This window comes from Nyctereutes procyonoides, unplaced genomic scaffold (genome assembly GCF_905146905.1).
Source record: "Nyctereutes procyonoides isolate TBG_1078 unplaced genomic scaffold, NYPRO_anot_genome, whole genome shotgun sequence".
Lineage (NCBI taxonomy): Eukaryota > Metazoa > Chordata > Mammalia > Carnivora > Canidae > Nyctereutes > Nyctereutes procyonoides.
The window spans coordinates 17,612,370-17,628,808 of record NW_026575051.1 but is presented as its reverse complement, the minus strand read 5'-3'; the positions used below and the strand labels follow the sequence as shown (position 1 = coordinate 17,628,808).

General features: G+C 35.5%; 1 protein-coding gene across 1 annotated transcript in view; it reads left to right on the top strand.

Moving 5' to 3' along the window:
- The window catches only part of CRISP1 (cysteine rich secretory protein 1), a 44,444-nt gene extending 42,491 nt beyond the window's left edge, over positions 1–1,953 (top strand). Inside the window, exon 10 of the mRNA XM_055330419.1 lies at positions 1,826–1,953. Within this exon, the coding sequence (XP_055186394.1) occupies positions 1,826–1,953 (128 nt within the window). The remainder of the gene's footprint in view (positions 1–1,825) is intronic.
- Positions 1,954–16,439: the final 14,486 nt, after the last annotated feature.

Sequence of the window (16,439 nt, the reverse complement as noted above, 5' to 3'; positions counted from 1 at the left end):
TTGTAAAGGTCAGATATGAGAAGCCCACAACAAACACCATATTCATGATGAAAAGTGAAAAGATTTCTAAGGGCCTGGACAAGACAAGAATGCCTACCCTTACCATTTTAATTCAACATAGTATTGGAAGTCCTAACCAGAGTAATTAGGCAAGAAAAATAAATACAAGTAACTAAAATCAGAAAGGAAGAACTAAAAGAGACTCTACTTGCAGATGACATGATAGTACATATAGAATACCGTAAAAACTCCACCAGAAAATTATTGGAATTAATAACTGAATTCAGTAAAATTCCAGGATATAGAATCAATATACACAAATGATTTTTATGTGAACTACCAACAGACTATCAGAAAAATAATTTTTTAGAAAATCCTAGTTGTAATTGCATCAAAAAGAAAAAATATATCTAAGAATAAATTTCACCAAGGCAATGAAAGATCTATATACTGAAAATTATAAGATATGGGTGAAAAATAAGAAGATACAAATAAATGGAAATATATTCCATGCTCATGGATTGGAAGAAATTATATTTTTTTAATGTCCGTACTACCCAAAGCTATCTACAGATTCAGTGCAATCACTACCAAACTCCAAATGGCATTTTTGATAGAACTAGAATAAATACTCCTAAAATTTGTATGGAACAACAAAAGACCCCAACTAGCCAAAGAAATCTTGAGAGAGAAGAATAAAGCTAGTGATATCACACTTCTTGATTTCAAACTGTATTACAAAGCTACATATAGTCATCAAAATAGTATGGTATTAGCATAAAAACAGACACATAGATTAATGGAACAGAATGGAGAGCCCAGAAATAAACCAATGCATATATGGTCAATTAATTTATAACAAAGAAGCCAAATACATACAAAGGGAAAAGACAGTCTCTTCAATAAAAATGAGACCACATCTAACTAAAAAGCTTCTGTACAGCAAAGAAAACCATCAACAAAATTAAATGACATCCCATTGAATGGGAGAAAATATTTGCAAATCATATGTCTGATAAGATGTTAATCTCCAAAATATATAAAGAACTTATAAAGCCTAATAAAAAATCCAATTAGAATATTGGCAGAACTAAACTGATATTTTTCCAAAGAAGACATCCATACAGCCAACAGTTACATGAAAAAGTGCTTAATATCATTGATCATCAGGGAAGTGCAGGGATATACCACATATTCGTTAGAATAGCTATCATCAAAAAAGAGATAAGTGGGGGTGTCGGGGTGATGAAAAGGAAATCCTTGTGCAATGCTGATGGGAATGTAAATGGGTACAGTCACTATAGGAAGCTGTTTGGAGCCTCCTCAAAAATTAAAAATATAACAGTCATATGATCCAGCAATTCTACTTCTGGATATCTATCTGAAGAAAATAAAAACATTAATTCAAAGAGATATTTAAACCTCTATGCTCAGTGCAGCATTACTTACAATAGCTTAGGCATGGAAACATAGTCCGTTGGCAGATGAGTGGATAAAGAAAATATGATATACATGTATATGATATATATACTATGTATACTGCTCAGCAATAAGACAAATGGAAATCTTATCATTTATGACATCATGGATGGATCTTGAAGGCATTATTCTAAGTGAAATAAGTCAGATATAGAAAAACAGACACCGTATGATCTCACTTATATGTGGCTAAAAAAGAAAAAAAAACTCAGATACAGAAAACAGATTGCTAGTTTTCAGAAGCACAGAGGGATAATTCCTTTTATGTCTTTAAGGAGATTATCTCTTTCTTCAGCAATGGTGAATTTTTGAGATAATATTTTGTAAACATGTTTTTTCCTTCCAGCTAACCCCTGCCTCTACTATGATGAATACAGTAACTGTCAGATACAAAAACGTAGTTTCGGATGCAGCGCACAGTCAGTTCAACAATTCTGCAAAGCTAGTTGTCTCTGTGACAAGAAGATAAAGTAATCTTTGTTATTTGCAACTATCATGTGCTTTTGGGAAAATGTCTATTGGATTACATCTTTTACCTTACTTTGCTTCAATAGCTTCTGCTAAGTTTCATTTGGTTTCAATTATACTTGAGATCCTAAATTTTTCTAATCATATATGGGCATCAATAGATTTACATCAATACCACCCACTCCTATCCTGACACTTCCTGAAACACTATTTTATTTATTTTTTTATTTTATTTTTTAAAAGATTTTTTTAATTTTTATTTTTATAATAAATTTATTTTTTATTGGTGTTCAATTTGCCAATATACAGTATAACCCCCAGTGCTCATCCTGTCAAGTGCCCCCCTCAGTGCCCGTCACCCATTCACCCCCTCCCACACTCCTCCCCTTCCACCACCCCTAGTTTGTTTCCCAGAGTTAGGAGTCTTTATGTTCTGTCTCCCTTTCTGATATTTCCCACACATTTCTTCTCCCTCCCCTTATATTCCCTTTCATTATTATTTATATTCCCCAAATGAATGAGAACATATAATGTTTGTCCTTCTCCGATTGACTTACTTCACTCAGCATAATACCCTCCAGTACCATTTGCTTCAACTATTTTAAACTTCCTTACTCCAGAAGTGAAATGTCCAGTTCAACACCTGCCTCATGTTAAAATCATGTGATTTGTAGCTCTCAGGTTGACAAAATTCAACTGATGGTATAAATGGCCACCTTGGCAAGGACCTCTGTAAGAGGAGGATCTATTTGTCCCTGTTAACTCCTTCTCCTACTTTCCTGTGTCTCCAATCCCCATAATGTTTGTCTTACCAGCCTGGCTAATATGCAGTGTAATTCTTTATTTCATAACTTTACTTCTATTTTAAATTGATCATTAAAATTATTCACAAAGCAAACAAAAAGTCAAGTCTTATTACTTGCAAGTCTTATTATTTGCTTAATTGGAGGTGTTTAAATGCCTTATTATTTCATCAGTATGTCTATAAACATTTGTGAAGTGGGAGGAAAATTGTGTTCCTTAATTTAACAAAATGTGTTTTCAGCACTGATAACATACAAAATGTAACATATATGTAGAGGATATTGTCTCCTTTATTTCAAATGAAGATTTAAATATCAGTGAATCTGAACATAAAAGAGAGGACAATATAGTTCTGACATCAGAAAAATACAAAGAAAACATCAGGAAGTAATGAAGGAATGAATTCATCTAAGTGGTAAAGTAGAAAGGTAGGAGAGATCATATGATAGATTAAGTGCACAGTGAAACTGTACATTGCAAAGGGCAAAAGGGAGCTGAGCTCTTCCAGGAACAATGCACAGGTCATAGTAATAAGCTGATAGAATTAGCAGCAGTTAATTAAAGGAACAGGACTAGAACTGAAAAGACAAACACAACAGCCAGGCAGAGGTTTTTTGTTTTGTTGTTGTTTGTTTAAGGAAAAAAACTCAATGCATAGGGTTAGGATATGATAAAATAGAACCACTCATTAAGACCAGAATTTATGTCTTACTACAACTGTGCTAAACATGGGTGTATCACCTAAATATGAGTATCATGCTAACATTAACAGAGGTAATATCTAGAGATCTTTTTTAAAGATATGTGAACTGTAAACTATATAATCCATATTGCAGGTAATTTGCCCAATAAGATAATCAGACTCTGGTAAAGATTAGCATGCATAATGTTTCCTGGGGGAAGATCTCCAGTTTTATATCTCCTTGTGGAGGTACTGAGAGAAGCAAGATTGGAGAAGATGAGTTAGGATGGAGTCAGAGACCTAACAGCCCCCACAACAAGATACACAAAAATATATATTGCTTGCCATTTACAGTTTCCATATTAACCTGTCTTGAATGTGGATTTTCCCAAGGAAAGGATTGCTTATGGTAAGTCCAATTTTAAGAGAAAATCGACAGTAGAGCTATTTGCGGTCAGGACTTCCAGCTGCTGGGGGAGTGAGTCTTTCAGTGCAGAAAGGGACCTGGGTAATGTATCGTAGCATGCGCACATGCATCATCTTTGAGTTAGGCTGATAAATTCAGATCTAAGCATTTGATAACCCAGCCGTAATGGGCAAGATTTCCTTACTAGTAAGTACATTAGTATTATTACTCCCAGGAGATCTTAACCCTGGAGGAGGTGTGTTCTCTCATCTGTACTTTTCGGTTACATATAACCTTGACAGAAATATGTCTTTTTGTACAAAATAAGTAAATGCTGCAAAATCATGTTAGTACTCTGTGTCGGGCTATTGAGTAATTCATCTCATGACAAAATATTCCATAACATGATGGGTAATCCTGGAACTGAGCACAAGATGGCAGCATACACATATGATAGCTACATTTTTATTTGACGCCAAGGAAAATAATTAAGCTCTATTAGTTGAATATCCTAAACTTATTCTAAAGAGTAGATGGATGATTTACAAAAAAAAGCTGATAGTAAAAACAACCTCCACACTTGTTGGCAGTCTGCTACCATCCTTCAAGGGGACATACGCAATGAGGGGATGAGAGTGTTAGAGAGATGATTTGTCCCACACCTTCTGGTAAAGGGTTTCTACCTTTCATCTTACCTCTAGAGTAGCTGCTGCTGGGACACCTGGGTGGCTCAGAGGTTGAGCGTCTGCCTTCAGCCCAGGGCATGATCCTGGAGTCTGAGGATTGAGTCCCACATCAGGCTCCCTGCATGGAGCCTGCTCCTCCCTCTCCCTGTGTCTCTGCCTCTCTCTCTGTGTCTCTCATGAATAAATAAGTAAAATCTTAAAAAAAAAAAAAAAGCTATTCCTGACACCCACCTGATAACATCTGTGACTCCATTTCCTCATTTGCAAATGGAGATAATAATACTGGCACCTCCCTTGTAGAGTTACTGTGAGGGTATAGTAAGAGGAGAAAATATCTATTGAATCTATAACAGACCCTGGTATGTTGTATTAGTTATTAACTTTTATTACACACAATTTCCCAGTAAGATGCCTGATACTACACTTAATTCTAATCTAAACTGTAATTTATTGATTGTGCATGTAGAACAAGAGTTAGCATATTACAGTTGTATCACGCAGGGTATCTCATTAAATATTTGGAAAAAAATGGGGATGTGAATAAATGGATCACACAGATGCAGAAACTGAGTACAAAGAGACTAAATATTAACATGTTTGAGGTTAATAAATGACTAGGATGGATTTTTTAAAATTATTTATTTGAAAGAAAAAGAGAGAGAGAGAGAGCACAAGCAGGGGGAGCGGCAGCCAGAGGGAGAGCGAGAAGCAGGCTCCCTGCTCAGCCCTGCACTTGACTCAGGGCTGGATCCCAGGACTCCAGGAACATGACCTGAACCAAAGAACAGACACTTAACTGAATGAGTCACCCAGATATCCCAGCAAGGATGGATTTCTAACCCTCAAAAACCCAGAAGATTTTTGCTTTTACAGAAAAACAAAACAAAAATAGCATTCAGTATTCTTTTTTCATTAACCTTTTTGAGGCAGTGCCGACCTGGAGCAGCTCCAAGCTCCTTCCCAGGAAGAAACTCAGCATCTCCACATCAAGCTACCATATCTCTGAACTGTTTATGAGCATCTGGGCTTTATCTCCATTTATTTTGTACATCCATTAGCAAGGTGCATCCTAAGGTATCAGGAAATTCTAGGAGGCTCTTTTTTAGATCTGGGATTGCTCAAAAATTTTTCCACATAAATTAATGGTAATGTTTCCTCCTTTTACACTATTTCTGCTTATGATAGTTTTGTAGAAACTCTCTACTTTCAGATATCAGGAGAAATCTGTATTGTTAGCACTGGATTTTTAGGGAGAAGAAAAACCCTAGAATCTTATGAAAATATTAACAAGACTGCTTGTTTTTTGCTCTTTTACTGCAGAATCAATTGAAAATGCATAAAATTGGGGATCCCTGGGTGGCGCAGCGATTTGGCGCCTGCCTTTGGCCCAGGGCGCGATCCTGAAGACCCGGGATCGAATCCCACGTCGGGCTCCCGGTGCATGGAGCCTGCTTCTCCCTCTGCCTGTGTCTCTGGCGCTCTCTCTCTCTCTCTCTCTCTCTCTCTCTCTGTGTGTGTGTGTGACTATCATAAATAAAAAAAATAAAAAAAAGAAAATGCATAAAATTCTAAAATACTGTCAAAGCAATGTGAGAACAACACAAAGAAGTGGCAAACTATTACTAAGTGTATGTCATTTGAGCCAAGTTTGTGTTCAGAAACTACCAGGAATTATCTACCAGGAATTAATTAAGTCACATGGCAATGATGATGACGTCAGCCATCCAGTCTATATTTGCCTCTGCACCCATTTATGACAGTGAATGTGACCTAATACACTGTTTCATGAAATTTTTTAAAGATTTATTTATTTATTTATTTATTTATTTATTTATTTATTTATGATAGACACACACAGAGAGAGAGAGAGAGAGAGAGAGAGAGAGAGAGGCAGAGACACAGGCAAAGGGAGAAGCAGGCTCCATGTCGGGAGCCGGTTGCGGGACTCGATCCCGGGACTCCAGGATCGCCCCCTGGGCCAAAGGCAGGCGCCAAACTGCTGAGTCACCCAGGGATCCCCCTCATGAAATTTTTTCAACCTGAGTATTTAAATTTTATAGATCTTGATCACCAAGAGAAAAGAATCTAAAAGAAAAAGCTAAAAATTATAGAACACTTGAAAAATACAATGATGACAAGATTGAGGACAGATAGATGGTAGATTTCCACTCTGGGTAATTTTCTCAACTGCAGAGATTTCTTTTGCTTTGGTAAATATGTGTTATGCAACCATACTAAAAGCTGGCCATAAGAACAATTTTCATTGATGTAAAATGACTCCATCTCATGGTGATACAATGACCACATAAAAATAGATGTTTGCTGCTTATTTCCAGAAAAGTCATCATTAGCATTTAGCACATTTATGGCTTTCCCACTGCTTCATTTACCCACCTTGTAAATACATAGAAAAAAAATGAACTCTTACAGAACTTTCGAAAGTATCATTGTGCGCAGAAGCCAGAGATTCATGTTTTTATGAGCACCAAATTGTTAAACCTTCCCATCAGGTAATAGTAATAAGACATAGCATCATGAACATTTTACTACTCCAGAATTTCAGCAGAAATATGAGACTCCAAATCTTCCCAAAGCAAAAATGCCTAGAGTCTGAATGAAAATGGAATCAATCTTAGTAAACATTGAATCTACCTCCTGCTTCTGTGGTAGAAATGGGCGTTAGAAATGTTTCCTTTCATCAATTTATATTTTAAAATTATATGTGTGGATATTTAGCTATGTAAAATATCCCTGTTTATAATGATATTAAGTGCATCTATAGAATATTACATGCCTAATTATACAAACACTACGATAAATTCTATGATTTTTTTAAAAAGCAGTATCAACGGTGCTTTGATATGTAGTGTTTTTTTTTTTCTTCACATTGTTCCTGGTGGTTCTGTCCCTCACCATTTAAATATTGAATACATTTACTGAAAAAAAAATCTACTGCTAAAATAACAAACATTGACGAAGCGGTTATTTTATATATTTTATTGGGGAAAAAATGGTATATACAGCAAAATGAAACAGAAAACAATATCCCACAAATACAGAGAACTCAACATCCCTTGCTCGAAACTTGACACAACATATAGAGAAAATAGTGTCAGTATAAAGGATGTAACACTGTCAGTTGTCCAAGCACATCGGACATTTGTTAGATCCCTAACCAGTATCAGTAGAAAACATGATGCTGCTTTGTTATATGCCAACTTGAATAAGCTCATTTGACCTTTATTGAACATTTAACCAAATCAACAGAAAACATGAAGCCACTTCAATATGGATGAACTTGAATAGACTGAAGTACACTTCCCATAATAGTCATTCTTATGAATGTCCGGATGCTTGGGGCCAGGAGGGAGATTCCTGTGGCAGATTTGGAAGGCAGAAGTGAAGTGGGAGCCATTTTGTAGCTCTTGGATGTTGCTGCTGATCCACCGCTTATTAGTCAGAAGCAGCAGGTGGGTGGATGGCAACTGCTCCATCTTCCTCTGGATCCTCCTTCATCTTCTACAATATCTGGGGTGTAGGAATAATTAACCCCAAGATGAAGGGCCTCAGCTCTCTGTCAGGCATCTGTACCGCTATATAAGTGATATCAAGAATGGACATGATTTAGTGTCCATCCTGGTGGATTTTCAGATCTCAATGTTGGCTCCAGTTTGTCCTGGGTTTCTTTCAATCTCTTTAATCCATTGTCCTTCCCAGCCGCCTCTCCAGTAGCTTTAATCTCCAGCAGGAGTTGTGAAGAATAAGTCTTACAGAATGAACCTTTTATAAGCTAAATTCAGCCTTTCAGCTGAGACTTCAGTCATCTCCACAATTGTGTAAGATCAAATACCTGCAACAAATTGATCTGCATATGGCTCTCAAATACAAACAAAAAACAAAACAAAACAACAACAACAAAAAAAGCACACACACACACACACAAAAACAACCCTCTCTGGTACTGTACACACTCTTTTTCAGTACTGTCAAGGAGGAAGATCTTCTTCCCTTGGGCCCTTCTAGTTGGACTTAGAATCAAATTGACATTAGAGACAGATTAATGAAAATCAAATTGAATGGGTGAACATAAAGGCAATCCACACAGACATGGAATTCCAAAGACAATGAGGTGGCATGAAATTTATATAAGTTAAGGAGAGGGGTAGAGCCTGAGGATTCAAAGGAAAGAAGGTCATTAGCAGGAAGGTGAAAGGAAATGTTTTGAAAATCAAAGCCTGACCTATTATGCAGTTTCTTAAGTAAAGAGAGGAGTCTCTGTTAATAGCTCTCTTTCTGGTATAGGTTCTCCATTCCAATGTAAGTTTAGGCAATTGAGTGGAGGCAAAGAGCTTTTCCTGCAGCGAGTGTGTTTTGATTACTTTAACTCAAAATAATCCTACAGTACACATAGATACTTATCAAGGTGGAACAAATTCTGGTCCCTAAAAGAAAGTTTCAGTGCTTTAAAACAATTTCAAAATATGCAAACTACACTGATCTCTAATATAAAAACAAATTAAAATCAATTACAAAAACATATCTGGAACAGTCTCAAATTTTGTAATCTAAATGATGCACATCTAAAAATACATGGGGCCTAGAATTCTAATAGAAAATTAGAAAGCATTTTTAATAAAACAAAAAAAATGTATATAACATTCAAATATCTGCAGGATGCAAAGAAGTACCTGTGAAGAAATTTATTAGACCAAAAAATGCCTATGTAAGAAAAGGATGAAATTATTATTATTATTATTATTATTATTATTATTATTATACTTCTAGGTAATCAAGACGGCATTTGCATCAAGATACAGAAATAATCAGTGGAACAGAAGAGAGTGCAGAAATAGATATATGTAATCAATTTATTTTCAACCTAGTTGCATTTAGTGGGAAAAGCACAGATCTTTCAACAGATGAGGTAGGAATATTGGATATGCACATGTGTAACAAAATTGAACTTTGACTCATATATGGAAACTTATTAAAAATTAACTCAAAATGATTACTTGGTATAAATGTAACATGTGAAATTCTAAACTGTCTGGAAGAAAATATAATACCTGGAACCTTTGTAAACCAATATTTGTAAAGATTTCTCTGGAAGAAAAAAAAATATTTGTAACCTCTGGTAGGCAAAGATTTCTTAGAATCAATACCAAGAACAAGATTTATTTTTAAAAAATTGATCATTACTCTTTATCAAAATTAGAAGTGTTTGATTTTGAAATGGCACTATTAAGTAACAGAAACACAATTCAAAAATGATATAAATGAATTCAAAATTGCATATGTAATACTGGAACTGTATCCAGATTTACATAAATATTCTGATACACCAACCAAAGACAAGAAAAAATTATAATTTGAAAAGTTTTGAACAGACAATTCACCAAAGAAGATATACACATAAAGAGGGGAAAAGCAAACAAGAGAAGATGTTTTATAACAGTCACCATTAGAAACATCCACACTAAAATCAAACAGGATACAACTATACACCCTTTGGGATGACAAATTAAGAAGATCAGATGACCATGAAAATGTGGAGTAACTAGAACTCCGTGCTCTGCTGAAGGAAATGTTAAATGGTAAAACCCCTTTCAAATCAGAGAATGACAAACATTATATGTTCTCATTCATTTGGGGAATATAAATAATAGTGAAAGGGAATAGAAGGGAAGGGAGAAGAAGTGTGTGGGAAATATCAGAAAGGGACACAGAACATAAAGACTCCTAACTCTGGGAAACGAACTAAGGGTGGTGGATGGGGAGGAGGGCGGGGGGTGGGGGTGAATGGGTGACGGGCACTGAGGGGGGCACTTGACGGGATGAGCACTGGGTGTTATTCTGTATGTTGGCAAATTGAACACCAATAAAAAATAAATTTATTTAAAAAAAAAAAAACCAGTTCAGCTGCTTCTTAGAAGTTAAACATTAACCAGCCATGGGACTTGACCACTCCACTCTTAATGTATCTAACAAGGAGGAATAAAATCATAGTCCATGCAAATGTTTTTACAGGAATGTTCATAGCATTTTTTTTCTATTGGTCCAAAACTAGAAATCACTCAACAGACTATCAACAAGTGAATAAGAAGCTTAAAATTTTCTACATAATATAAATTTTCAGAGTTATGAGATTTCTTTTAGTTCAATTGAAGAAAGATTTGAAAAATTACTGGGTACACAGTACAGTAGTGGAAGTACAGATAGGACAAAACGACAGCCTGTCAAAACTCACTACAAAGCTACTGTTTGGGGTTAAAATTGGGGTTACAATAGCCTGTTGGTAAGGCCAGGATATCCATGAGTCTCCCCAAGAGTACAACATAGAAAGTAAATAACAAAAAAGCAAGCATGATTATGTATACAGGCACACCTCGGAAATACTGTGGGTTTGGTTTCAGACCACTTCAATGAAGTAAATATAACAATAAGGTGAATCAAATGAATGATTTGGTTTCCCAGTGCACATGAAAGTTATGTTTATGCTGTAGTCTATTAAGTGTACAATAGCATATATCTTAAAAAGAGGTACAGATCTTAACTTAAAATATTTTATTGCTAAAAATGCTATCCATGATCTCAGCTTTCAGCAAGTCATAATCACTGATCACAGATTACCATACCAAATCTAATAATAATTAAAAAGTTTGAAATATTGCAAGATTACCAAAATATGACACAGAGACACAAAATGAGCAAATGCTATTAGCAAAATGGCACTGATAAGACTTGCTAGACACAGAGTTGTCACAAACCTTCAATGTGTAAAAACCACATTATTTGCAAAGCAAAATGAAGACAAGCCCACTTTTAAAAAAAAAGCTTATATGCAGAATACCCATTAGAATAAAAATTAGCATGCTTACCACTGAATAATTATAACATACTTCAACAAAAGAGAGTGGTTCAAATAAATTTTTGGTAAAATATCAGCAGAAGCAAGATGAGTATGAAGATATTTTACAAGACAACAAAATAGTTTCATTAAATTCATGTAGGCCTGGTTTTCATGCATTAGTAGACATTTTATATACAATTGTCTCAGTTCACCTTATGACTATATGAAATGTATGAAAAATAATTCCATCTGTGATAACAGTTCCTGACACCTTTCACTATTCTTGCTTTTTAGGATACTGACCTCATAGGTCCAAAGGAAAACAGTATTGCTTTAACCAGATATTTACTCAAATTTTTCCAAGGATTATAGGGAAAGAAAAATTATTTTATAAAAATGGCGATACATTTGCTAGTGTCTGTTCTCAAGATCTTGCATAGGATATCAATTTGGAACTACACAAGCAAATCACAGTAATGTTACCTAATGCTCTATGCATGTTCTTAACCTAAATAATGGCTTTTCAAACACAAGGACAAAGAAAAATTATGTATTTATGTGTAACTTCCAATTCTTGCCCAGATTCTTGTCAATTATACCAAAAATATCTATTCTTAAAAGATTTCCTTCTGAGATAATTAGTGAAATAAATATCTTATTCATATATTAAGATATACTTTAAGTTGCTTGTGGATTCTGAATTCCATTGCACAAGATTGCAACTTATTGAAAAATAGCAATAGCTAAACGTCTCTAGAGAGTTAAAAACACCTTCTGTGACATCTCCCCTGATCAGATGCCCCCCGCCCCCAAACATGGGGCAATGACTGGGGAGAAGCCAATGGTGCTGGCAGCAAAAGAATTCACCTGAAGCAGAACAAAGGAGATAGAAGTTTATTGAATATGCTGCAAGGTTGCTGTGGGCAGGACAGCTGAGGAGAGGCTATATGTCATGAGGCAGTAGTTGGGGGATGTTTTTAAAGAGGAAAAGTGTGGCAGTGTGGGGATATATGGAAATTTCCCTTTCTGGGTAACTGTGTCTGGTTGTAAGTAGCCCACTGGTCATTTAGAGTCTATGTATATTTTGAAGTGGATCACTTGCTGGGCTTGCCTATATTCAGATGGGGGTTGCTATGGACCCTTTTGCCTTGCTCTACATTCCATTGCTCAAGCCTGTTCTATAAAATGGCTTGTACATTCTATGCTTTTAAGACTGAATTTACCTATCATCCAAAAAAATTTCAAATTACGTATCCACAAATTTTCCATTTGGGAATGAAAATGAGGGAAACAACTACAGGAAGGTAAGAATGAAAATATTTGAAGGACAGTTTCTGACTCTTGATTGCAGTATTTTCAGGGGGTAAACATTTTTAATATTTTATCTTTAAATTTCCCCTGTCCTCCAATGAAAATGGTGAGCAAAACCATTGTGTGAACACAAGAAGTCAAAAACCCATGTCCAATCTAGATTGAATGTAAATATTTCCCAACTCTTTTTCAAATTTATTTCTATTTGTTTTGCTTGGCTGCAGTCTCATTAAACAGTAGCTTATGTAATGATATTGACAGAATGTAGTTTCCCCATATGTACTTATTCTGGGTGGCAAAGCCAGGTAGGGGCTTCAGTAAAAGCCTTTGCACTCAAGAATTGATCATGACCTAAGCAGACAGGCAGACGCTCAACCACTGAGCCACCCAGGTGCCCTGAAAATGGCAATCTTAATTAAACAGCAACAATGACGCCAATAATAGTAATAGTGTTTACTGACTTATTAAAAGTTCTAAGCACTTTTAATATATCAAAAGTTTGGTTTTCATAAACAAACTTATAATGTAGCAGAAGAAAGGGAGACACAGAAGTGGTAAGCAACTTTCCCCAAATCACATAGTTATTAAATGACAGAGCAACAATTCCAACTTAGTCTAATTTCATTCATAATGTACCCTAGGACAATGCTTCTCAAATTTGAGCATACTAAGAATTACTTGAAGAACTTGGTAAAGCACAGACTCCTGGGCCCCACTTTCTGAGATCCTGATTTGGAAAGTCTGGGGTGGAGACCACTGCAAACTCCCAGCTGAAGCTGCTGCTGCTGCCAGTATTGTCAGCATAGCAAGCTTTAAATTAGAGAGGCAATTCATAACTGTCTTCATTAGGCAGCATCCTAGAAGCTAGACACTCATCTGAGAATCAAGATGTCCTGATTCTAAGTCAGGTGGTGTTGCCAGATAAACCCATATTAACAAACCTATTTCCCAGTTCCCTTGCATCCCATAAAGGAAAAGAGAAATTGTCTTTCCACTATAAACCCAATGTGTGGGCAGACGAGGTGCTATAAAACAAAACAAATTTAGAGAAGTCTCAAGTGTACAAAGTGATACACTACATATGTATTATCTACCAGAAGTATCACTCAGGTTTTTGGGCAACCTTTTTCTGGTTCCCTTAACTCTGGACTGGCCTAGAGTACAAGGGTTAGAAATAGAGCAGGCTCTGGAGAGTGATTCTAAGCGGCAGCTTCCTTTTGCAAATGACAAAGAGGAAGCAGGTGAATAGAAAAATGATTTTGAAATTTATCTCTTGGACATCTTAGTCTAAAATGTTACTGGAACAAAACATTTAAAATGAATAAATGTCATAAGCCTTCTTAGATTGCAAGTGCTGTAGCTGACACACATATGGTACTTATTATTGACAGACACTCTTCTAGAACCTTCTTACATTAACTCATTTCATTTCTTCAATAATCTTATAATGTAGATGATAACATCTTTATTTTAAAGATTATAAATCTTAAACTCAGAGAAATTAGGTAGCTTATCTGAAGTTATAAGTACTGGAACCCACATACAAATGCAAATGGACCAATTCCCAGTACCTACTCTTACCTATTTATCTTTCTTAGGAAAAATAGGCCCCAAACCCCTTGGTTTCCAGATGAGCCGGTAAGTATGACTAGGAGATGCTTAACAGGTAAAAGAATGAATGGACGGTATAGTTTCTGATTTCAGAAACTTGCATATTGGGGATTAAATACAAAAAAATTAAAAATGAATTGATTTAAATGTTAAACTATAAAAAAAATGAGATGGATGAGATGAAACATTGTGTACTGGTAAAAATTCCTTTCAAAAGGAATATGAGAGCTGAGCTGGTCCATAAACAAAGTATATAGGATAAAGGTATAAAATTAGCAGCTGCAAATTGAAGGAACAAGAATAAGACTGAAGAGACAAGCACAATTGCTAGGCAGAGATCTTCAGAAGAAGAAAAAAAAATGTCAATCTGCAGGATTAGGAAATGTGAAACTAAAACCACCTGTTAAAGCCAGATTTCATGGCTTATCACAACAATGATAGTGATAAATTGTGATTTTTTTTTAAATTGTGATTTTAATCATGGATGAACCACACAAAAAAGGAGTATTATAAGAGCATTATAATGCCTCCATCAAGATCCCAATGGCATTTCCTACAGAAGTAGAAAATATTGTTTTAAAAGATTTTATTTATTTATTCATGAGAGACACATAGGAGAGAGAGGCAGAGACACAGGCAGAGAGGGAAGCAGGCCCCTCAGGGAGCCCGATGTGGGACTCAATCTTGGACCCCGGGATCACACCCTGAGCAGTAGATGCTCCACCACTGAGCCACCCAGTCCCTATAAGTATAAACAGAATAAAGAGGCTGGGGGAGGCTGGGTGACTCAGGCAGTTGAACGACTGACTCTTGATTTCTCAGGGTCATGAGATGGAGCCCCACACTCAGTGGGGAGTCTGTTTGAAATTCTTTTCCCTCTGCTTCTCCCCCTGCTCACATGCTCTCTCTCTCTCTCTCTCTCTCTCTCTCTCTCTGTGTGTGTATCTCATGAATGAATAAATACATCTTTTTAAAGATTTTTAAATATTAAAAATAAAATCATTTTATTTATGTATGTATGTATATATATTTGGAATACTATTTATTTATTTTTATTTATATATATTTTAATATATTTATATGTGTATATAATAATATATTATTATTTTATTCATATATATTTTTTATATATTTATATGTATATATGTATATGGAATATATATAATGCATTCAGGATCCAGCCGTGTAGTCACAAATGACAGGATTTCCTTCTTCTGTATGCCAGAATAGTATTCCATATATATTCCATATATATATATATATATATATATATATATATATATATATATGTATATATGTATATATACACAAAAGAAGGAAATCCTGTCATTTGTGACTACACGGCTGGATCCTGAAGGTATTTTGCCAAGTGTCATTAAATCTGACAGAGAAATACAAATACTATAATACCCCACTTATATGTAGAAACTAAACAAACAAACTCATAGAAAAAGAAATCAGATTTGTAGTTACCTAAGGATGGGGAGGGGTTCGGGGATTGGAGGGAGGTGTTCTAAAGGTACAGACTTCTAGTTATAAGATAAATCAATCTTGGGGATGTCATCTACAACTTGAGGACTATAGTTAGCACTGCTGTTGGCATGTTTGAAAGTTGCTGGAGAAGTGGATTCCAAAAATTCTCATCACAAGGAAAAAATTTTAACCACATCTGAAAATTAATGTTAACTGCACTTACTGTGGTGATATTCTCTAATGTATTTATGTCACCTTATTGTGTGGCACACCTCTAACTTATATTGAGTTGTATGTCAATTATGCCTCAATAAAATTGGGAGAAAAAAAAAATATATATATATCACCCAGCATTTACAGTTGCCGCATCTATCAGTTCTTGAATATGAGTTGCCCCAGAGAAGAGTTTACTGCCATAAATAAGGACAATTTTTAGAGAAAACAGACAGCAGAAGCTGTCTGTGGCCAAGACTTCCAGCTGCTGGGGGAGTGAGTCTTTCAGGGCAGAAAAGGATATGGATAATGCATCACAGCATGCATGCATGCAAGCATCCCTGAGTTAGCCAATAAATTTCAGATCTAAGCACTTGATAACTTGGTCGTAACAGGCAAGATTCGCCTCATGGTTCAGAAAATTCATTCACATGAAGGTTAATCCTAGAACATGAC